This window comes from Xenopus laevis, chromosome 3S, assembly GCF_017654675.1.
Source record: "Xenopus laevis strain J_2021 chromosome 3S, Xenopus_laevis_v10.1, whole genome shotgun sequence".
Taxonomy (NCBI): Eukaryota; Metazoa; Chordata; class Amphibia; order Anura; family Pipidae; genus Xenopus; species Xenopus laevis.
Genome location: NC_054376.1, coordinates 88004439 through 88029517, shown reverse-complemented (window position 1 = coordinate 88029517; position 25079 = coordinate 88004439). Strand labels below are relative to the sequence as shown.

The window sequence follows — 25079 nt, the reverse complement described above, 5'->3', positions numbered from 1 at the left end:
TGAAAAGCTTAGAAGGCTGAAAAAGCCAATAACCCAAATTGAGATGGGTAATAAAGTCGAGTAAAAGGAATGGTAATTGTATCTTTGAGTTGTACATTGCCACAAACATATGTATTAACCACGCTTAAAAACACACAACAGCTTTTTTATTTTTTTAAAGTAATTATATTTAAAATATTGTATAAACAGTTGTAATACTACGCAAGGTAGTATTATAATACAAAACATTTTCATTATATACTGTACTTTAAACTGTTAAACTTTATTATAAATTAAAAATTCACAAAGAAAAGAATTGCACATTGTAATTGACCGCTCTTCAGTTCTGATGCACTGGCATTTGCAATATCTTCAAGTTTAACAGTCTCAGCTGAGTCCAAAATGTAGAAATGTGAAACAAAATAAAATAAATAAGGAAAAGAAAAACCCTCAAGTGCAATTAGCAGACTGATGGCCTTAGCAGAGAGGTCTCCCCTATGACCTGCTGCTCTTTACTTTAACTAAACTAATAAATGTATTTTGAATATCCCATTCTTTTTAAATGCGAACTGACCAAATCGTGAATGATTTTGAATGAGAGACCGCTTGCTTTTGTAGTGTAAACAGCAGCCTCTAATTATTACCAGACACGGGGTCTCACAGGCATCAGTGAGAGAGTCAAGCAAGTTAGGAACAGCACAACAAAGGGGGTTTTGCAAAATAAATGGATGGGGTAGGGAGGAGAATAAACACAGACAGAAACAATAAAACAGCAGTCACTGATGAGCTATACTTACGTACATGATGTAAAGACAATCTTGTTGGGCCCAGAAGCAGGCCGAATTCATTTCTCCAGTTTGAAAGTGGCAGTATAAATCAAAAAAAGCTTGAGCCGCAGTAGAATTGCCTTGCAAACACTTAAATGCTAATCCTTATCAATCTGGTATTAAAAAATAAGATTTTGGCCTGACTGCACCCAGTGTTCAGCGACTCCTGCTTTCTGTGTTTATATTTAAGAGCTCATCTAGGCTGACTCCAACCTCTTGGCACTTGGAAACTAGTTTTCTCAGGTTATCTGTTTTACCTCCTCCTGATGCTTCAAACAAAAGTTGCTGAAAAAGAAGGGGAGGCAGTATATTAAAGCTTACTCTTAAAGGAACAGTCCAGTATAAAAATAAAAACTGGGTAAATAGACTGTGCAAAATAAAAAAATGTTTCTAATAAAGTTAGTTAGCCAAAAATGTAATGTATAAAGGCTGGAGTGACTAGATGTGTAAAATAATAGCAAGAACACTACTTCTTGCTTTTCAGATCTCTAATTCAGAGTCAGTCAGGGACTTGAAGGGGGGGCCACATGGGACATAACTGTTTAGTGAGTTTGTAATTGATCCTCAGCATTCAGCTCAGATTCAAAAGTAAACAGTTGTGCCCCCCCCAAGTCACTGATTGGTTACTGCCTGATAACCAATCCGTGGAAACCAAGAGAGCTGCAAAGAAAGAAGTGTTCTGGCTATTATGTTTACACATCCAGTCACTCCAGGCTTTATACATTACATTTCTGGCTAATTAACTATATTAGAAAAATTATTTACCCAGTTTGTATTTTTTACACTGAACAGTTCCTTTACATTCACAGCATTATTGGACATAGCAACCCCCCCTCCCAATCATGAACAAAAAGAAAGAACAAGCAAAGGCATTACATCTTTCCACAGGGCAGCACAGAAAGGCATCTTCTGCAGGGCTCTTTGATAAAGTTGGTGGACCTGTAAAATACAGTGCATTTCAGAGAAGGAGAGGAAAAAAGAAACAAAACGAATTACACTGGCAGGGAGAGGGAAATAAATGATGGCAAAGCTTGCCAGTCATTTTAGTGGAAAGGTCAAGAAATAAAAATAAAAGTTGCCTAGAATAGATAGAATACAGCTGGAACACAAATACACACATTTCTATATTCAGATTCAATGAATGCATACACTGGTGCTTATAGATTCTGAAGTTATTATAAAGCAAAGCAGTTTTTTTTCAATGTTAGAGTCTAAAGTCTAATCAATCTTAAGTGTCAATCTTTTTTGCTCCATTAAAGGATCAGAAACACCAAAACATGTAGGTGTTTTAAAGGAATAAATACATAATGTACTGTTGCCCTGCACTGGTAAAACTGGTGTATCTGCTTCAGAAACAACTATAGTTTAAATAAACAAGCTGCTATGTAGCCATGGGGGCATCCATTCGTGCACAGGATACATAATAGATAACAGATAAGTTCTGATGAATCCCATTGTATACTACAGAGCTTATCTGTTATCTGCTGTGTATCCTGTGCATTTTTTCCTTTTTCAGCCTTGAATGGCTGCCCCCATGGCTACACAGCAGCTTGTTTATATAAACTATAGTTGTGTTCCTGAAATAAACACACCCGCTGTACCAGTGCAGCACAACAGTACATTTTATTTTCATTACTTCAAAAAACTTGTTTTTGCCATTACTGTTTCTTTAATTGTTAGTGTCAAATAAAATTAAAAGAAGGTACAACACAAGTGGATAGTATATAAAGGTTATTCTTGATCCAATAAATCTAAATTTAGTTGTAATATTGGTGTGTAGACAGCCATCTCAGTTCATTTTGCCTGGCCCTGTGCTTTCAGAAAGACTCAGCACTGCATAACACAACCGCTTTTAGATAAGCCGTTTCTACTACTTGATGTAACTGGAGTAGATGTGGTGGGGGCTTTTGTGTTTTATTATTGAGTGTTATTCTCAGATCTACCACTAGGTTGGGCAGAATAATATCTACTTCACAGTCATGAAACAGGCAAGCTGCTTCTCTAGTATGCAGAAACAAATATTAATCTCACCTCTTTATGTCCTTTTAGAAAAGTTTCCACTGCAATGGCTCTATTAAAAAAATAAACATATCAAGGGGCTTGTTTGAGTGTGTGCATTTCTATAATGATAGCATTTATAAGTACATTTTTTGAAGCAAAACACAGCAGAAGGATAACCATATAACAGCATGAACAGACTGGTGCATATTCCATTGAAAGAGAAACATTCAAAAATCGACAGCACATACTAGCACACAAGCAGTTTAGAGATCATTACCTGCATGCTAAAAAATTAATGATGAAAAACAAAACACATAAGGAATTTGTACATTACATTTTCCAGATGGGCAGGCACATTGAGAAATTATATGTAAACATCTTGGATTGCATTTTCACATTCTGATTATTGTTATCCTCCAATTCCTGTTTTAGTACCCTGAAAGGTAAATGACAATGAATATGCCAAACGTCATAAGTTTGCCTACTTGCTAAAGGGAAACAGAATACAGAATGAATGCATGGTGCTAAATATGTAGAAATATTTATTTGGTTCGGTAAATAAGTTAACTAAGTATGTTAGCTAAATAAATAAATTGGCATTGGAAGTAAGGATGGGCACAGAAAACCTGGCGTGCCTTAAAGGAGAAGGAAAGCTACGGAGCCATTTTATTGCCAATAGATTAGCTGCAATAGTGCAAGCTAGAATGCAATATTTATTCTGTAGAATGTTTTACCATACCTGAGTAAAAAGCTCTAGAAACTCTCTGTTTGTTTAGGATAGGAGCTGCAGTATTAATGTGGTGTGACATCACTTCCTGCCTGAGTCTCTCCCTGCTCTGGGCTCAGATTACAGCAGAGAAGGGAGGGGGCGGGGGAAGAGGAGCAAACTGAGCATGCTCTTGCCCAGGGCAATGAGGTTTAAGCTGAAGGCAGGAAGTCTGATACAGAAGCCCATGTGTACACAATAGAAGGAAAGAAATGCAGTGTTTCTTTTGACAGGGGACTCAGAGAAGCATTACTTTGGGGGTTTACTGGTATATGTAGATGGACCTTTCTGATAAGGCTTACTTAGTTTTAACCTTTCCTTCTCCTTTAAACCAAATATTCAGTCCACATGGATGGCAAAATAATACTGATAAATATTGTAAATAAGGGCTGGTGGCCACAAAGAGCCAGTAATAACCAAAGTGAGAAGGAGCTGTAGCATAGAATTTCTTATTGACCAACAAAAACATTAAGCCAGTTTAGGTGTTCCCCTGTAACAAATCAGCTGGCAGTTGTTGAAAAAAATTATAAAAAAAAAAAACAAAAAAAAAAAAACTATAAATCTTGAACTCGCAGAGAGAATGAAATTTTGGGTATGTTAGGGTTGAGTAGGCTACAGCCAGAAAAATCATGTCTCATCAGCTTTTAGCCTTTCTGAGTCCATTAGTCTAATTCTGCGTGGTACATGATGTAAATAAATATGCAATAAGATTAACACCATAATCATTCTGTAAATATGTTCAAAGTAAAATAGGTCTGAAACTGTGTGGCTTATTGGATACCATGAATTACTTTATAGAAGTCTTTGTTCTCCCAGTATTATCTTTATGTATCCATAGAACTTACGGTCATTTTTTAAAATTACATAGGAAGAGACATTTACACAAGTGAAGAAAAGAAAAGCTGACCTGAGTGCAAGTCCAAGATTTGTAGGCATCATGGTTAAAAGCTGTTCCAAGATTTTTGAATGTTGTGCCTTTGGTATACAGCTCAAGTAAAAATAAATAACCTGCAAAAATCAAATAGTGCTGGAAATTAAAGATAAGGCAACCTATTAAAGGGGCAGTTATATTAAATAGAATTACCACCTTCTCTCAAATGTTGCTATCCTCTTTCCAGAAAATATCTTAATTGTTTTCCCTTACAGAGAATGTAGTTTGGCAGCTGCCACTTAAACAAAGCATAAAAAGGAGATTTTGTGTACTCACCGTTAAATCTCTTTCCCTTCAGTCCCTTGGGGGACACAGGGACAGTGGGGTATAGCTAGTACCACTAGGAGTCAGGACACAACTAAGAAAAAACTGACTCTGCCTCCACTCAGTTTGTAACAAAATCAACAGGAATTAACATAACGTGAACCGTAATGAGAAAGCAATGTATCTATGAACGGTAATTGGAAAAAAAGGTACCCGTAATATGTCTGACGGGAAAAGAGAGAGAGAGCCTCAATCCAGGAAGGCAAGCCCTGTCCCCCCCAAGTGACTGAAGAGAAAGAGATTAACGGTGAGTACACAAAATCTCCTTTTCTCCAGGTCTGCTTGGGAGGGACAGTGGGGACTTACCAAAGCTGTCCCCTATAACTCCGGGTGGGAGATGAGGCCTAAGTGGTCACTGCAGCTTGAAGCACTTTTCTGCCAAAGCGTGTGTGAGAAGCCGCAAAGGTATCGAAATGGTAGAATTTGGAAAAAGAGTGGACAGAGGTCCACGTAGCTGCCTTGCACAGCTGTTCTGCTGAGGCTTGGTTTCTGAACGCCCAGGGCGTACTCGTCCCCCTGGTGGAGTGAGCTGTGAGTCTGGCTGGAGGAGTTCAACCCTGTGCGATGTATGATTGTTGAATCGTTTGTTTTACCCGACGGGAAATGGTAGCCTTGGTGGCTAGGCCTTCTTGAAGGAATTCCAGGATGTTTGGAATTGAAAACACCTTGAAATTTGCTTTGTGGAGAATGCACCACTGGTGATAGGTGGACCAGACTCTGTGATAAGCTTTGGCGGAGACTGATTTCTGGGCAGCGCACAGTGTGAGCTACGGCCTTAGAGAAACCCTTCTGCGTCAGGAGTTGGGCCTCAAGAGCCATGCCGTCAAATTTAGGTTGGTTGGATTTGTGTGTCGTATTGGAACTTGTGTTAGGAGGTCTGGCACTAGAGGAAGAGGCCATGGGTCTGCCACTGACAAATTGAGGAGGTCCGTGAACCAGGAGCATCGAGGCCAAATTGGTGCTATGAGTATGAGAGTGGTTTGTTCTCTCTGCAGTTTTCTGAGAATCCTTGGAATGAGTGGAAGAGGAGGAAAAGCATATGCTAGCTGAAATTGGCAATCCGCCATGAGAGCGTCAACGTCTAAGGCTAGAGGATCCCTGTATCGAGCAAGGAAGGTTGGAACTTTCCGATTGTGTCTAGTCGCCATGAGTTCCACCTCCAGAATTCCCCATTTCTGCATTATCTCGAGGAAGAGTTCGCCTTTAGTGACTACTCGCCCGGGTCTAAGGACTGTCTGCTTAGGAAGTCTGCTTACCCATTTAGCAGGCCTGGGATGTATATGGCTGACAGGAGGGCTCGATGTTTCTCGGCCCATTGGAAAATGAGCCTCACTTCGTTTAGAGCTCCTTTGCTTCTCGTGCTGCCTTGGTGGTTGATGTAGGCCACTGCCATGGAATTGTCCATCTGTATCTTTATGACCTGCCCCGCCAGATCCTGTTGCCAATGGGCCAGGCTCAGACGACTCGCTCGGATTTCGAGCAGATTGATTTGTAATCTCTTTTCTGATCTTCACTCGAGAAGAAAAGCCGAAAAGATTTGCGTCGGTCGTGAGTATGCGCCACAGGGGTTCTCTGAGTGGTCTGCCTGAAGAGAGATGAGTGGTCTGTAGCCACCATAGGAGGGATGTCCTCGTTTTGCAAGTTAGATGAATCTCCTGAAGTAGAGACTTTCGCTTCCACGCTGCCAGAATGTTCTATTGGAGTTCTCGGAGATGGAATTGAATTGGGCAAAAGGAACTGCCTCTATGGTAGAGACCATGACCCCCAACACTTTCATACAAAACTTGGTTGTGTGTCGGGGTCTTTTTAGGAGGGAGCTGACCAAACCTTGAAGATGAAGTACCTTCTCTCGAGGCAAGGAAACCCTTTGTGTTTGAGTGTTGAACTGCATGCCCAGGAACATCATGGATTGGCTGGGCGTTAGCGATGAATTGGGCAGGTTCAGGACCCAGCCCAGTTTCTGGAGTAGTCACCTTGAGTGATCGTTGAGCCTCCAGACGAGAAGGAGCCTTGATTAGAAGATCGAGTGATGGATACTCCTGCATTGCGGATAGCTGCTGTGGCTGCAGCCATGATTTTGGTGAAGACCCTGGAAGCCGATGTTAGGTCGAAGGGGAGGCTTGTAAACTGATAGTGGTGATTTTGGAAGGTAAATCACAAGTATCTCTGATGAGTAGGGGAAAATGGGTACATGTAAATACACATCCTTGATGTCGAGGGAGATCAGAAACTGTCCTGGAGCCATGGCTGCGATGACTGATCTGAGGGACTCCATTTTGAATCATATTGGGCGAATGAATTTGTACAACTCCTTTCTAAAATGGGACGGAATGACCCGTCCTTTTTGGGGACCACAAAGAGGTTTGAGTAGTATCCTTTGAATAATTCCCCGGGAGGCAAAGGAGTGATGACGTCTGAAAGAATGAGATTTGAAATGATGTTTAAGAACGCTGCATGTTTGCTTGGTTCTTGTGGAATTCTGGAAAAACCGGTGGGGGGGGGAGAGGAGAACTCTAGGTGGTAGCACCGAGATATCACTTTGTGGATCCAGGCGTCGTGAACGAGTGAGAGCCACTCCTCTGCAAATCGACCCAACTGTCCCCCAATTGTTGTCATGTCTGATGGTGTAGGGCCACCGTCATGCCGAGGTGCTCTTGTCCCCGGTCTTTGTGGTGTGCTTCCTGTTTTGCCAGGTTTGCTTTTTCTTATGGCCGAAGCGTCCCCATGTTTCCCGAAAGACTGCCTTGGAGAGGATGATCTCGTAGTCTTGGCTTGGGAGCCACGAAAAATCTTGCCCCTGTGAAAGGAGGGACGTGCTTTTGGTTGGGGTAGAAGAGTTCTCTTGCTACCTGTAGCTTGACTGATAATCTTGTCCAGGTCGGGGCCAAACAGAAGTTTTCCTTTGAAGGGGATGGAAGTTAGAGACTTCTTGGAAGAAAAATCTGCTGACCATAGCTTCATCCAAAGAGACCTGCGAGCCGCCACTGCAAGTGCCGAAGATCTGCTGATTACATGAGCAGCATCTAGTGAGGCTTCGCATAGTTGTTTGCTTCCTTGATCTGAGAGGCCTGTTGGGAAAGCTCATGGCGAGGTGACCCCAACTCTATTGTAGAAAGAAGGGAAGCGGTCATGGCCTGGATATCCCTGCTTACCCAGGCGGAGGCTAAGACAGGGCGTAGCGAGGAGCCTGAAGATGAAAACACTGATCTTAGGAGGCTCTCTAGCTTCTTATGCATGGAGTCCTTGAATGACAAGGAGGCATTACCAAGAGCATTGGTAAAAAACCCAGAAACAGATCCCCCATTGGGAAATGCCAGTTGGGTAAACGCTACGCAGCATAGAGGCCCTTGGTCATCCCATGGTGTCAGTTTTAGCTGATCACACTCTTAAAAAATATTAAAATAAAAGACAAATAAAAAATGTCCTATTCTCCATAGGACACAAAGCAAACTGAGTTAAGCTGCACCTGCTGGGGGTCAGTTTTTTCTTAGCTGTGTCTGACTCCTAGTGGTACTAGTTATACCCCACTGTCCCTGTGTCCCCCAAGCAGACCTGGAGAAATGAATATTTTCCCTTAAATGGTACACTGCTTAGCTAATGCAAGCAAGTATATATTGTTTGCAATACGCTTTGCTCTGCATTTCTTGCTTATGTGGGGTAATGGTCAAATATTTTTGTGTATGCTACACACAGGTCAGTGACACAATGTAAATAATAATAGCATAATACCTCCAATGAAATTAAGAGTACAAATTTGAGCATAGCCCACCAGAAAGACAGTTCAAAGAACAGTTTAATTCATACAGTTTAAAGAATTCTGTGCATATTATGCCAGTAATACTATGTATAAAAGTTCATGCCAAATAATGGAAAGTGTTGCAGCACAATGGATTTTGTGCATATAAAAAAAAAGGAGTGGCCTGTAACAGATCTTTCAGCCTAAAACACACAGGTTTGGAGTTGTGCAGCTTGTTTGTGTTTCAGAATAGTGGTCAGAATTGTGTGTATTCATCTATTTATTTGGCAGACTACACCAGAGAGACCACAAATAAATGTAATTGCTTCAGTAGAGCTTTGAAAGTTCAGCAGCAGCAGAATAGAGAAGATAGCTGTGATAGCACAGAGCTTATACACACAGCTACAATGGTTAATTTCAGAAAAAGGCAACAGTTGCATATTTTTTATATTCCCTTTATACTTGCACAAAGGATATTTAAATGAAGAGCTGCACGTATATTTATTCCAACTGTGGTTTCCTTTATCTAGGTCCTGTGACCTACCTAAGACATGTGTTTTTAATTTAAGGAAGCTGCTAGGGGGAGTGGGGATTTTTTTACATAAAAACTGCTGGAGGCATGACCAGAAAACTACTACTTAAAAAATATTATAGACACAAACAGGGACAACGTGTGTGTGTGTGTGTACGTGTACGTGTGCGTGTGCGTCCAGTCCTTTTTACCTGGAATAGTTCCAGGAGTGTGAAATAAGCGCTATAATTGACTATTTGGTACTTTCTGTTGAATGGCAGCCTACAAGAGGTTTGGCAGTACACCTGGTTTTTATGCAACCAAAATGTGCTTCCAAGCCAAGAATTAAAAAATAAGCACCTGCTTTGAGGGCACTGGGAGCAAGGGGTTTGTGTTGTTCACGAGCCACTGGTTTCCACTCGTTTGGTTAAATGCCCACATTGAGGTGGGCGAAAATCGCGCTGATCTGATCGTGGGCATATAATAATGCATCCAATACGGGCGGTCACATCGCAGGAGCCCATAAACGCACAGATGCAGCCGCGATCAGACGGGATTTTTAAACCTGCCCGATCAAGATCCGGCCGTCTTTCGGCCAGATATCGATCAGGGAAGCCCGTCGGATGGCCCCACAGACGGGCCAATAAGCTGCTGACTCAGTCTGTCGGCACCTTTTATCAGCCCGTGTATGGAGGCCATAAGTTTACCCATATAGTCTGTACAGAGACACTATAAACCCTATTCCAGTAGGGGCATATCACTGCACTAAGCATAAAGTAGCTGTTTATGGGCTTTCAAAGGCTACATACATAGACATCCATCAAAAGAACCCAGTAGCATTTTTACTTTAATGTGGCGGTATCGCTAAAGTTTTAGCCCCTAAAAATTAAGCATTCAATTTATGCATAATCCACATATTGAATTTTTTCCACCCCTTACCGAATTATGAAACTCATAGTTGGTCCAGTAATCCGATGTGCTAAAAGGAACAAGATGCCTTGTAGGGACAGTCATCAGACATCTATTAACTAAATCCGAAAAATGTTTAGCTTCTTGAACCTTATTTTTGGCTCCCACAATTTTGCTGTTAGTAAAAACAAGATAACTGAAAAGAAAAGATACCCATTAAAGTTTGTGGCATATTTACACATAGAGACTTGCCTTTAATAACAGCTAACTATATGAATTACTTACTCCATCCAAAGTCTCTGCAGCACCTCCTGTTGCATTACAACTCCCAGTGCTGCCTCATAAGCCTCTACAGTCTCTGCAGTGCTCGAATTAATAGACTGCCATAAACTGTATATAAAAAGGAATGCTCAATATTAAATAAGCGCATTGGTAATGTACACACATAGGCAGAGACAGATAGGTGGTGTAGCATCTACTAGCCAAAACCTGTGCTTTTCAAATTTGTTAATGTATATGGCAGATTTGGTGAACTGAGCACCCAAATACCATCCACTGTTTGAAATGTGGAAATGCTAAATGTGGCCAGAAACTGATAGAATGGTTAACGAGCATATATTATACATGAAAAAACACTCACCAAAACACAAGCCACATGTATGGAATTTGCAGAACTGACCCATTAAAAGATGCCTTTACAGCTGGAGCTTTGAAATTTAGAGGTACTGAAAAATTTAAAAGGTATCTGGGGAAAGAAACATGAAAGTGAGGAGAAAAATACATTTTCAGGACAAGGTATTCGGTTTATTTTTAAAATCTGGGCTTTAGAAGACTTCTCTGTTTTGCTCCCTTCTTGTATTTACCATGGAGCTGCCAGTTCTTCTAATGACCTACAGCAGTCTGAATTATTACTAAACAGCATGCAAATGTTGTGTGTGAAATATATATTTTTTTTAACTAACAGGCCACCGTATAATGAGCAAAATAAATAGAAGCTACTATTGGTGGCAAAGTGCAACCTTAAACTGCCATACCTTACCTATAATGTTTTACCTTTAGTCATCTGATGGCAGATGAACATTCTAAATCTTCGTTATGAAGAGAAATTTGGAGATGGTTGCACCTTAAGAAAAGGGAGGTCTGCTATGTCCATTGTGAATCATGAGTCAACTGTTTATTATAGAATTTATAGCATACCTCAGAAGGTCTGTAGGGCTATGTTCCTCATCAAAGGTATCAAAGAATGATGAGATAAAATCGTTCATGATGGAGGGCATATGGACTAGATGATTCTGCAAAGGAATAATTATGGATTCAAAATATCAGTTGCAAAATTAATATTGACCTAAATTAGATACAAAAAATGTTTAGCACTACCACCTCACAACACTTGTGTTTTGTGCTTTATTCTGACCAGGGCATTACTTGCTATTTATTATGCAGCACTCTATAAGGAGCTGCATATGCTAGCACACTAGACATTAAATGAACATCATAACAAAGGTAGAATTATATGAATATAGTAATTGTTACCAAATATATTCTCTTTACAGCTAAAGCACTTACATGTGAAACTAGGAACTTGCAAGTATAGTAGAAAATCTTAGGATTCTGAATGTTATTTCTGAATGCAGTAATCCAAACATCCACAGCTTTCTCTGGTTGTGCCATCCTTACGTACACAGAGGACAAAGCTTCTAAAATGTCACAGTTAGCCATTGAAGACTGCAGCAGCTGCAGACATAGTTCAACAGCTTCATCCGGTCTTAAAAGAAGAAATACAAAACAGTTTATTAGATTTATTAACTGCTTTTGTTTAGCAGAATCTAGCATACCTTGAGGATCTCAGCCAATGGCTATATAGTGAAGTTATTGCCTGATATTCTGCCATTACTACATTTCTCAGGAAATATAGAAGAAACATTAATGTGGGAAATTGCTGCAGAGTGTCTTCCTGCTGTGGACAATGGGTATAATACAAAGTATGGCACATCTGTGTGACCCCAGCAATTTTTCTTTTCCGCAATAGAAAAATCAGTGGGGAGTAGATGCCTGTGGCTGGTCAGTAGGATAAACTATAGAGCCCACGCTGCATACTTTGCATCACATCATCCCTACCACCTTTAGAAAATACAATTTTACTATTTTTTCCCCCATGCACTTTTCTGCCAGGGCTGATTACAAGCCCTGACAGAAAATGGAGTAACTAAGAAAATACCTTTAAGGTGAGCACCTTAGCATGTTTAGAGTTCCAAGCACTAGTGTTTTTATTGAGTCACTGCTGCCCTGCATCCTAAGTAAACGACTCCAGCCAATAGGTACATTATTTTCCTTAGCCCCACACTAAGCACTCTTTGTCCGGCAGGATAAAACTGTGCTAGCCCTTGTAGGTCCTTTTAGTAAACAATACACTTCAAACCAGCTGAGGGAATGGGAAAAACCCTATTTTCTAGTGAAAGTTAGAAGTCTCTTAAAGGGGAACTATTGCGAAAATGAAAATTTGATACAAGCTTCAGCATACCTATAAGATATGTTAGATCTAACGGTCAATGAATATGACAACCAACTGCTGCATGAAAAGAGAATGACGAGAAACAGATGCAGAGAGAGGAATAGTGAATATAAACTTGATTATTTCAGAAACAATGCCGAATATTTAATTGATTGTATTTAGAAAGCTTCTTATTTTAGTATGCTGAAGTTTATATGTTCGCTATAGTTCCCGTGTAGTTTAACTTTGTTACATGCTCCCCATGCAAAGAAATTTTAAGCAGAGCAGAAATGACCCGGTTTCCTGTGTTGTTCTCAAGCATAAGAGAAGGCTACTATTATTCCTGTACAGTACCGATCCTACACACATTCAAAACCAACACAAGACAATTTGCTATAATAAAACAGCTAATATTGTTTAATGATCCCAAATAAAAAATTTGAAGGCATTCCTTTCTCACCTGCTGAGCAGAAGATATAACTTAATCATATTCTTATAAAGAGGTAGACATATTTCTATTCCATCTTCAGCTGTCAAGTTTTCATCACAGCAAGAAGAAACAGCAGCTAATGGTAGAAGCAATAAAAAGTCAGTGGAATTGGTATGCAAAGGATATCAAGCTTGACTATGATGGGGCTGTCTCGAGATAGGTCTGATTTGTTAAAGTACAACAAGCAGAGGAATAAAACATTGAGACGAGGAGGAGTGCAAGTACAACACTACAAATTACTTTTCAGTACAGTATACACTAAGGATGCCCAATTTATACAACAAATTATCCAGGTGCATAGGGGGATTTTGTTACAAGTTCCACATTTAAGGGATGTTTTAGATTAGTCACCTTCTTTTGTTTTTCGTGAGGGGAAATCGTTAGTATCATGGTTATCCCCTAGGCTTTACAATGATAAAGAATTGAAAACAAAGCCAGTTTGGATATGACACAAGGGCACCTATAAATGTGGCCGCAATAGATGTAAGGCATGTACAATGTTTAAAATTTCTTCTGTATTTTGTAGTATTTGCACAGGTCGGCAGTACAATATTACTCAATACTTCAAATGCTTATCAAAGAGGGTAATATATCTTGCCACCTGTTTCTGTTGAGTTCAATATGTGGGCAAAACATCATGCTGTGCAGGAGTGAGATTTTTGGAACAGCTGTCTGCAGTAGAGAGGGGCGACTGTAAGTGAGCAATTGCTAAACATATTATTGAGCAATATAACAAGGTGCCCAATATATCCTTTCAGATAATTGATAAATGCAAAACTAAATGTACAAAGAGGGGACAAGGATAAGGTATTATCCGAAATAGAACCGTTTTGGATACATCAGCTTAAGACCACAGAAACCTATGGGGGTTTAAATCGTGAATAGTTATTAACATGTTTTATTTAAATTTAGATTTACTGTACTCTTTTTCCACTTCTCTATTATAATTTTTTAGGTACACGTCAAATATTATATTGGTTATTATGCATGTCTGTTGGACTGACTGCTTATGAGGAGGTGGCGATAGCCACGAAACACGTCAAGTGTAGGCTGGTGCTCCGTGTAAAGACATTTCTGATGATTGATTACACTTCTGGGGGGGGGGTGATGGGTGCAGGTTCAGCAGCACAACAAGAGAGACTACGGATTGGGAGTGTTCCCCCTTTTCTTTATCCATGTTCTGAATTGGTATATAGAATTTGTTTACAAGTTTGATGGATAGGTAGGTGAGGGAATACAGGAAACCAGATTTCCCTTGAAAAATAAGCTAGAATGTCTAAAGATCATAATCACTTATCTGAGACCCATAATCACTTATCTGAGATCAGTGCTCCTGTTTGCTGTAAATTGCACACAGGAGCTTCTGTAGGAGCTAATCTGGTGTGATATTCTTCAGCAACAAGCCAGTGCGCATTGAAGCAAAAAGATGGTTTTTCATTGTACTGCCTAAATTCAGCTTTTCTCTGTACTGCACATGCACACTCTGAACAGAGACCAAAGAGTAAGAAAAAATAAATATGCAGAATGAACTCCTACAGAAGTACACAGGAGTCTAAGTTAATCACCAACGTTTATATCTTTATTTCTCCTGCAAGTACTTTTGCACTTGCCACAAACACAATGTGAAAATCTATTTTTCTCCCTTACAGCTTTTACCTATTTTTGTCAGTGATCATGTTCACTAGTTCTGTTAGTAGAAATTGACAAAAAGACTAAATTAATGTCATTTCCTTGGTGTGGAAGACAGAATGTGCTGTGTGTGTCTTTCACTAACCAGTTGCGATACCTATAGTAGCAGTGACTGCTACTTTCGATTCATGCTTTTGGCAAACTGTATAGAAGTTTTCATGTTTATAGTGAGCCGTGGTGAACAGCCTAATTGCTGCCAGCTAGATAAACAAACAGGATAGATTTGGGATACATTTGGGATAATTGTAAAGGGGCAAATTTTTTCCCCAAAACATACCTAAATTATATTTATTATCAAAGCAAAACAACTACTGAGTGAGCAAAATAATAAATAAATGAAGTGTTCTTGTTGTGAAATCTAACCGCAAGGTTGTAAACAAAGTCGCACTAATAGCCATGAAATAATAAACATGGAGTATAGGTACAGTCCATCTGTATGACACACTTTCCCTTAACCTCCAGCAACCCAGTTCGGATATCAAAGCAGCAATATCTCAGCTTTAAAATAGTGAATATAGCCTAAATAATGCTGAAAGGAGAAGGGCTCCTATAATTCATAATAAAGTATAACAAAGGGGTAATTAATCTTCTTAGCCATACATACCATTAAAAAGACATTTTTGTTGCACACTAAGCACTTTTGTAAATAATTCTATAAAGTGTTATACTTTATAAAATAATAAAAATTGCAGATAAGATACTCCTTCTCTCCTACGTACTACTGGAAACGTAGCTCTTTTAATAATAATCTTTGTGCTGTTTTTTTTTTTTTTTCTCCACCGTAAATTCTTTCAGTGTCAGCAATATAAGTTTTAATTAAAGCTATTATTCTTCTAACATGCGTAGAGCGCATTAGGCTGTACCAATAAAGGTTTTTTCTCTGTCCCTTTAGAAAGAGAGATTCTGAACTTCTTAAAGGAGAAGGAAAGCTACGGAGGCATTTTATTGCCAATACATTAGCTGCAATAGTGCAATCTAGAATGCTATATTTATTCTGCAGAATGCTTTCCATACACGAGTAAAAAGCTCTAGAAACTCTCTGTTTGTTTAGGATAGGAGCTGCAGTATTAACGTGGTGTGACATCACTTCTTGCCTTAGTCTCTCCCTGCTCTGGGCTCAGATTACAGTAGAGAAAGGAGGAGGGGGGGAAGAAGAGCAAACTGAGCATGCTCTTGCCCAGGGCAATGAGGTTTAAGCTGAAGGCAGGAAGTCTGATACAGAAGCCCATGTGTACACAATAGAAGGAAAGAAATGCAGGGGACTCAGAGCAGCACTACTTTGGGGGTTTACTGGTATATTTCGATGGACCTTTCTGATAAGGCTTACTTAGTTTTAACCTTTCCTTCTCCTTTAACTACCTGCTATTCTAAATGCATTCAAAAATATGCCTGGCCGATAAGTATAGTATAAGTTAAGTAAGTAGTAAGATTTTTATTTAGCTTTTTCAACAACACAAGACTAAATCTAGATCTTTATATAGCAGCAATAAAAATTGATAAGTAAGCATGCAGAAAGAAAAAAAGTTTGATTTTAATAGCAAAAGACAAAATATTTACTTTTGTAAAATTTCAAAAAAATGCAAATGAACATAAGGCAAATACAAGCAGATAAGCTTTTTGACAAACCTTCAAAAACAGCAAGCAGCATGGCAGGATCAGTCGTCACACTTTGGGAATTCAGCCAAGGCATTAAAAATGGTTCCTTGTTAACTATTCTTGAGGGATTTGTATTTGTTGGTTCATAGAATTTAGCAGGTAGACTATTGAACTCCATAAGGTGAATGTAAGAAAGCCATGCTAAGCAGCGATCCTGCAGGGTAAGGTGATCTGCTATACTCTTCTTGTTAGGACACTTTAAAGCATTCTGTAAAGCATAGTAAAACAGAAGCTTTTAATATTATTTAAAAAAAAAGGTATATATGCTAAAAAAACAAAACAGAATTCTTAGAGCTAAAACCATGCCAACTAGCTAGATGAATGCTCATAAGGAGTTAAAAGAGACACCCTCTGAGTGTTCCTCCATCCTGCCATTTCTTCAAGTGTCATCTTAGGAGGATGGATTCTTTTAAAATGTTTTTGAGGCCTTTTGAACACAATGACCGCTCAAGGCCTTTCCCGACCACTCCTGGGGTCAGCGAGCAACTTTTCTTCTAGGCTATCACTACAGATCCTGGTAGAGCATCTATGAGGCCCTTGCTCACTGAACATGGCTGAAGATGTCTAACTTCGGGTGTTAGGCTAAAAACTCATACTTTGTATTTGCTACAAGCTCACATGGCCCAGACAGACATGCTGTATCCCTTCCACTTTAAACATATTTATAAAGAAACAATCCCTTTTCATTCCTGAAGGGATCGATAAGTTAGACTCCTTGATCAGGTCCTTTTTCTATCCCCACAGTGTCTGCTTGCCAAGTCCTGTGGCGGGACTGTTTCCACTCCAGTTCTTTAGGAGGTAGCTCACTGAGGCTCTAAACAGCTTGGCATGGAAACCATTATACCAAATACAATTAGTACAGGATCATTCTGTTCCTTGAGCAATGAGTATTAAAGGGTGCTTGTCTCCTCCTCTCTCCAGAGTGATGGCTGATTTAACAGTGATGCAATGGTTATTAGATATCGAGGCACAGAGAATCAAACAACAGATATGCTAGGCTATGTGGTCAATCAATCAAACATTTTGATGCTTTGGCTAAGACAATCCTCCAAGTTGCGGTCACTTGGGTAACAGGCAGAAAAACACACCTTCATTATCGGGGTGCCCGTGTCCCAGCAGGGAAGAGAAAATAGATTTCTGGCATTGTTATACTAGGCTTTCTATGTATGAGTTAATGTGATTTAGTAAGGGGAGATGAGTGGTTGCCTCTTTTATCCGTTACATAAACCTTACTCAGAGTAAGAGTCTTAAACGAATGATAAAATTAAATTTAATATAAGCCTAGTCTCATTTGAGTTCCTCATCCCTTAACTGTCAAACTCTGCCTAACTCTTGCATGAAATGAATGGAGAAATGAAGCTGAGGGGGATAGAAGAGTAGCTTGATTATTTCTGAAACGGTACAACATTTGTAACTGAATATATTTAGTTCCAAGAGATGAAACATATTACATTTCATTTCTGCAATACTTTCCCCTTTAAGGGATTCCAAAAGAATGCTTTATGCTTAATATGTATTCACCACACCTCAGGGCCAATAATATGCATGAAGAAGAGCATTAGCAATTTCAGGAAAAGTAAAATATGCAAACCTAAAGCAATCATCAAACAGATGGCATACATACCTGAAAAAGAGCAAGAGCATTTTGCAGCCTTCCTGTGATCAGACTTAGATGCACCCGATAGAGCAACATCTCTAAAAGTTGCAAAGAAATAAGATCTGACTTTTTGTCCTCCTCTACCTTGTCCATTAGGTATTGCAGTGTTCTGCTACATACAGAATCCTTCCCATCAAAGGAATTCTCCAAACTTAAATACTGGAAAAAAAAAAAATTACAAATTTTATTTTTACAGGAAGTAAAGACTCTTAATTAACATACTGGAAATTGGGGTCATTTTAAGTGTCCCTATAGACAAATGCTCTTAATAACACTACTCTAGAATAGTTAAACTACATGCACTGCAGATAGATGGACTTCCGATGGATACTTGTAGTGCATATTTCCGTAGTGCTGCATCCCTTCCACTTGAACTCTTCCTTCACAGGTCCCTTTGGGAATGAAATGGAATATGTGTTCTTTGTACCAGATAAATTATTTACAAGGCAGAGAAAACCTAGAATTTGACTGCTTCCAGGAAGGAAGGCTCTGTGTGCAACAGGTGATTTAAGAGAAAAAGGGAAAAATGGCAAGTTATCAAAACACCCTTTTCTCTTGCAATAATCAGGGGACACAGGAAACATGATTGCATACCAAAGCTGTATCCCATAGTTAGTAAGAAGCAATGCCAGAGAATTAAACCATTGCATACTGCACCACCTTCTTGTCAAATTAATGATCAGATTCTGCATACTAGTTCAGCAGCGGCCTCAGTTCCTGAACAGCCAGAAATGTCGATGCTCTTAATGAGTTCGTATCCCTAGTGCCAGTGGGATTATGATGAGAAAGACTACCTACCAAGTAAGACAGAGAGGTCTACTTCCCCTTGTGCCTGAATCCTGATCAATGGGGAAGTGTTTGTGTCTGATGTCAAGATGGCAAGTGGAGGTAGCCTAGAGGAACTGATGCAAAGGAGTCCAGGATAGGAAATTAAGGGGGAAGAATTCCATGTGGGAACAGGGAGAGAGTAAGGTCTTGATCCCCTTGAGGACACTATAAAATCTAGTTACTCAGTTTTACTGTGGGGGGGGGGTATAGCAGCTTGGGTAGAAGTCTATCTCTTATAGCGTCCTGTATCCTAGTAGTGGATGATATAGCAATTGTCCATATATCTCAGACTCTTGCAAGTGAATGGGAAACGAACACCCAGTGTGAATGCTTGCCAAACTGCTCACTACTTACATGTTTAAGACTAAGGCAACAAAGAGCAGGGACTGCTGTGTATGATTGAACAGCACTCTGAAATCCCAGCATTTGGTCACCAAAAGAATGACTGTGATTATCTGGTCAGCCAAAATATATTTTTGAAAGGTTTTATTTTGGTTTTGTATACAAACAAAACAGTAACACAGGACATAAATAAATTATAGACTATTTAAAGGGGAACTATCGCGAAAATGAAAAATTAATATAACAGCATACTGAAATAAGAAACTTTCTAAATAAGAATCATTTAAAAATTCTGTACTGTAGCCCCCCGCACGGTCAATGACTCAATCTGACACCCAACTCCTGCATGAAGACAGAATGAAGAGAAACTGTTTTTGAGAGAGCAATAGTGAATATAAACTTGATTATTTCAGAAACAATGCAGAATTTTTAAATGATTTTATTTAGAAAGTTACTTACTTCAGTATGAGGAAGCGTACATTCATTTTTCATTTTCACAATAGTTCCCCTTTAAGGAATGCATACTTGGGTCTGCATGGTTCCAGGTGGTAATTAAGTGGCAATTTCATTGAGTGTGCAAACAGGTTACAATACATTTTTGTACAAGTAAGACAGAACTGACCTTAAGTAAATAGTACTATTATTGGAGGCCATCTGGAGGTGGAGTGGTATTCGATCTGATCAGTCTAGGGGCTTGAATTTCATTGGGTATCCTCTTGCCAGGTAGGAGTTTTATTAATGGGAGTACCTTATTGACTAAGTCAATCCATTGCTGTACAGTTGGCGCTAGGGGGCTCATTCCATTAATGGCTATAAACATTTTAGCATAGCTTTAAACAGATCAACAGTATTCTGATTTTATTTAGCCTAACAAGGTCATCTACAATGCCCAGTAGACAGACCTCAGTGTGATTCACCAAAAATATTCTTTAGCAGAGAGGTGCTGCAGGCAGTGGAGATGGAAAAATAAAGTACTAAAATTGTAAAGGAACAGGAGGCAGGCGGAGTAAGCTGAAAGGCAAAAAGTCAGTGGGGAAATACATGAATAAGCATAATGGTAGCGACTGTATGGGGACTGCACTATTCTTTTATGAATTTTGTGCATAAGTCATTTGTCACAAAAAAGTGGTTCAAAAAGCACCAACAGTGAAGTAAATCAAATGTATTTTTGAAAAGTCTAAAACAATTGTAAGACATACTTACACTCCACCAAATGTCATATGAGGAAGCATATTCAACAGCAGTTTCACACATCTCTTGCAGTTCCTCTCTAGAACATCTTTTAGAGAACAGCTTTAGGTAATGACACCAGATCTCTGAATTTTCTCTGTTATGTTCTAGTGCACGGGATAGTACATTTAATGATGAGTCCAAACACTCTGAAGGGGAACTGTGCAAGAAAGCAAACACTAATTATACAAATGCATGCCAAATGGAATACAAAAGGCATATATATGTAGAATAGTCCAATACAAGAGGTCAAGAAGAATAATCAGTGCATTCATGTATAGCAACATATTTTGGCATCAGATGCAGCAGTGAAATTTATTACTATCAAATGCAGCCAAATTACATAACAAGATATAATAGGTAGTTTCTCCTGGCTGCTATAATACAAAGATCTGCTTGTAGGTTTTACAAGATAAATTAAGAAAAATAAAAAAGCACTGAACAGAAGAAGAAAGACGTTCATTCACTAGGCAAAATAATTCTCCCACTTACAAAGTTTGCTAGACTAGAAAGGCATGTAAAAAAAAATACCTACCTTTCACTCTGGTGCAAGCATTTGTATGCCAGCTTGACCCAAAGCTGGATATCCTGAGGATTTTCAAGCACGCTTGCTTCCAGGTTGAAAATGTTGTCGGTCTCATTAGTGAAATACCTGATATCGTTTGGAGTGACAACAGCATCTTCAGGGGGCACCCTGGTTTTGATATTTGAAGAATGCACTAGATAATAAAAACATTCTCTCAGATAAAGCAGGAAAGGAAAAAAAAACAAAAAAAAAAAAACAGGTTTTATGCTGTACATTGCTTAAAAATAGATAGGCAACAATTTATTGCAAAAATAAAAAAGCAATGAAATGGAGCAATGTAATAAATGCTAAATTCGCATGTGGTGTTTTGTTTTTTAACAGCTGACCAGCAAATGCTTCCTGATGAGTGGTTGCGATGAGTTACTACAGGAATAACAAATGTATTCAGGGAAGTATAAAATACTGAGTATTTGGTTACGTTTAGCTTCAATAATCCTTGACCAAAATGCTAGAGGTAACTGGAACCACCATCTTTTTATAGACCAGGTCAATCAGCTGATATTCTATTTTAAACCAGTGGCAGAAAACGAATGTCGTGCCACAGATTTTCCTGACTGTTTATATATAATTTGTGCTAAAACCTCTCTCCTTAACTTTATGGGATCTGATCTAAACAACACAAGGAAATCGACAAGAGGAAAATTAAGCATATAATAGGAATTACTGTTGCCTCTGCCAAATTTAACAGTCAATCACTTGCTGGAATGTAGAGTTCTATACTATAGATGCAGTATTATTGTTCACACTTAACTGCTAAATGTTTTTTGGGGAAAAAAAAAATGGTCATAAATAAAGGTTTACCAGAACTATCTGCTTTTAAGGTCTCCTCCTCATCGCTGCTGGTCGTGTCTGAAAGTGGTTTTCTCCAGTACGCTGGCTTCCATTTTCTTTTTTCTTTATAGGTGGTATGGGGTGGCACTGTAACACACCAAACAAACCTCAGTTTGAGTAAATAAAGAAGCTTAATTGCCTTGTCAAATTAATCTATTGCTATGAATGTTTGTAATCCTGAAAAAGCTGAATGATCTACTATTGATCAATGTATATACATTGCCTTGCAAAATTGTTCACCCCCTTGGCTTATTACCTATTTTGTTACATTCCAACTTGTATTTTAAATGTTTCTTAATCTTATTTTATGTGATGGATCTGCACAAAATAGTCTAAGTTGGTGAAGTGACATGAGATAAATATAAACTGAAAATTGGCATGTACATATGTATTCACCCCCTTGCAATCTAAATGTCACATGATCTGTCAGTATAAACACATATTTTCTGACATGGTACCACAACAAACCTGCCAAGAGAGGGCCGCCCATCAAAACTCAAAGACTGGGCAAGGAGGACATTTAACAGAGAGGCAGCACAGAGATCAAAGGTAACCCTGAAGGAGTTGCAGGGTTCCAAAGCAGAGACTGGAGTATCTGACCATAGGACCACAATAAGCCTTACACTCCATAAAGCTGGGCTTTATGGAAGAGTTGCCAGAAAAAAGCCATTACTTAAAAGTTAGTTAAAAATAAGAAGGCGCGTTTTGAGTTGTCAACAGGCATGTGGGCGACTCCCCAAATGTATGGAGGAAGGTGATCTGGTCAGATGAGACTAAAATTGAACTTTTCATATGTGGGGAAGAATGACACCATGCCTTTTGTTATAATTTATGTTACTTTATTTTGCACAGTTTATTTTTGTTTGAAGTAACTAACTACAGACCATGTATAAGCATCCTTTAGCATACTGTACACCTGTTCCAAAAATGTATGTGACAATGCTTTTGTATGCTTTTGTGTGCTCAATAAAAGAATTGTTAAAAAAAATTGAACTTTTCGGCCACTAAGGAAAATGCTATGTCTGGCGCAAACCAAACACATCCCATCACCCCAAGAACGCCATTGCCACAGTGAAACATGGTGGTGACAACATCATGCTGTGGGGATGTTTTTCAGCAGCAGGGACTGGGAAACTGGTCAGAGTCGAGGGAAAGATGGATGGTGCTAAATACAGGGGATATTCTTGATCAAAACCTGTGTCATTCTGCCTGCGATTCGAGACTGGGACAGAGGTTCACCTTCCATCAGGACAAAGAACTGAAGCATACTGCTAAAGCAACACTCGCTAAACATTTAAATGTGTTGGAATGGCCTAGTCAAAGTCCAGACTTCAATCCAAATGAGAATCTGTGGTCAGCAACAACATGAAGGAGCTGGAGCAGTTTTGACTTGAAGAATTGGCAAAAATCCTAGTGGCAAGATGTGGCAAGCTCATAGAGACTTATCCAAAGTGACTTGCAGCTGTAATTGCCACCGAAGGTGGCTCTACAAAGTACTGACTTTAGGGGGGGGTGAACAGTTATGCACGCTGAAGATTTCTTTTATTTTGTCTGATTGCTTCACAATAAACAAACAAAAACATCTTCAAAGTTGTAGGCATGTTTTTTAAATGAAATGGTGCAAACTCTGAAACAACCCATTTTAATTCCAGGTTGTGAGGCAACAAAACATGAAAAATGCCAAGGGGGTGAAGACTTTTGCAGTGGAAGCAAGGATCACAGATATTCATATAAACCTAGTAATTAAGCAAGTGTTTAAAGGGCAAAATTTTGAATTATATATTATAATAGCACTGGTGTATTGACATAATTAGTACCAAAAATATGAACACTCACTGTGCTTGTTGCTTTCGTTGACATAACTAACAAGCAGAATAGACATCTGGTCCATGGACATTCGATCCCAATTCACACCAAAAACTTTGTCAACATATTTCTCTGAAAAGATATACAAAGAATTGAAATGATAAACTTAAGAAAGAAGGTATTTACCGCATTTAAAATTTTGTTCGTTTTGAAATGCTAAATAATGATACATTATTTGGTTCTGAAACCGTATGGATTTAACATACCGTTTCTATTACAGTGCTGTAAGCACACGTCAGCAATTATTTTTGGAAACTGGACAATATTTTAAGTTTTAATGTGCGTTTCCCATGGCTACAACGATAAGAATTCAATACAATGGAAATAGCACCATGAATATGACATTTTATATCTAGATTTAGGAAAAAATGTCAGGATTAGAGATTTATTTATAAATACATGAATAAAGTTTTTTAGGTAATGTCATAAGGATTATAGCAAATAAACTTTACCGGTAGCAGCTTGAATTTCTTCATCTGTGCTTTTCTCAGAGCATCCAATCAGGTCTAGGTTATATGAGAGGATGTCTTGAAAAAGTTGCTTCCTGCTGAGGGTACAATCCCGCATATGTTGCCTAGATAGCAAATTCAACACAATTAATTAATGTCACGAATATCTGCATTGCTCAAAACGAAAATATGTAAGATAGCAGATATTCAAAGAATAGCAATAAAAAAACAACAACTCACCACTGACAATCGTCGTCATTACATGTGCCAGTTAGATCAAAACGGCAAAAAAAGGTTTTGGGCTCGATCATATTACTGTAGGATACAGAGCTCAGAAGCAGCTTCTCTTTCGTTCGAAAATATGGACTGAATCTGCCAAACAAGTATCAAATTTTAAATTTGTATAGGGAATATTTTAGCCATTGCATTAAATATGAAAATAACTCATTACTTAATTTACTGGGACACATTTTTTTAAAATGGAGAGGGGAAAAAAAAAAAAAAAAAAGAGCGAAAGGTTAAACATATAAAAGGGAAAAAATGTGGGTAAATTAACTTCATGTATCAACAATTAAACTGACTATTCTAGTCACTATACAGTCATATAAAACTTTTCAATTTCTTGAATTCTGAGGATATACCGTACAACATCAATCGAGGTCCTTTCATTATTTGCATTAAAAAAAAAAGTATACTTAAGAATGGTGAAATAGCACCATCTTGTGGTATTACAGCTCAAATGTAATGATGAATTCTGCATAACTTTCGCTTTCCACTTTTCAGTTCAGGTGTTTTCAAATAGTACAACAGAAATAAAGACTTTTCTAAAAATTAGCTTTTCCTATTTGGAGGCATAGTTATCAAGGGGCGAATTTCGAATTCATGCGAGTTTATTTAAAGGAAAACTATACCCCCGAAACAACGTTGGCCTCTATAAAAAGATATTGCATAAAACAGCTCATATGTAAACCCTGCTTCAT

General features: G+C 38.7%; 1 protein-coding gene across 1 annotated transcript in view; it reads right to left on the bottom strand.

Annotated features, from left to right (window-relative positions):
• Positions 1-243: 243 nt before the first annotated feature.
• LOC108713147 (zinc finger C3H1 domain-containing protein) overlaps positions 244-25079 on the bottom strand; it is a 49874-nt gene continuing 25038 nt past the window's right edge. The window contains exons 17-35 of the mRNA XM_018255953.2: positions 24340-24471; positions 24103-24224; positions 23621-23722; positions 21755-21871; positions 20903-21086; positions 20341-20527; positions 17935-18126; positions 16281-16518; positions 12936-13041; positions 11551-11749; positions 11182-11276; positions 10625-10729; positions 10270-10374; positions 10015-10180; positions 4481-4581; positions 3142-3243; positions 2838-2877; positions 1683-1745; positions 244-1091 (exon numbers count right to left, since the gene is read on the bottom strand). Of these exons, the coding sequence (XP_018111442.1) occupies positions 963-1091; positions 1683-1745; positions 2838-2877; positions 3142-3243; positions 4481-4581; positions 10015-10180; positions 10270-10374; positions 10625-10729; positions 11182-11276; positions 11551-11749; positions 12936-13041; positions 16281-16518; positions 17935-18126; positions 20341-20527; positions 20903-21086; positions 21755-21871; positions 23621-23722; positions 24103-24224; positions 24340-24471 (2485 nt within the window). The 3' untranslated portion in view covers positions 244-962. The remainder of the gene's footprint in view (positions 1092-1682; positions 1746-2837; positions 2878-3141; positions 3244-4480; positions 4582-10014; positions 10181-10269; positions 10375-10624; positions 10730-11181; positions 11277-11550; positions 11750-12935; positions 13042-16280; positions 16519-17934; positions 18127-20340; positions 20528-20902; positions 21087-21754; positions 21872-23620; positions 23723-24102; positions 24225-24339; positions 24472-25079) is intronic.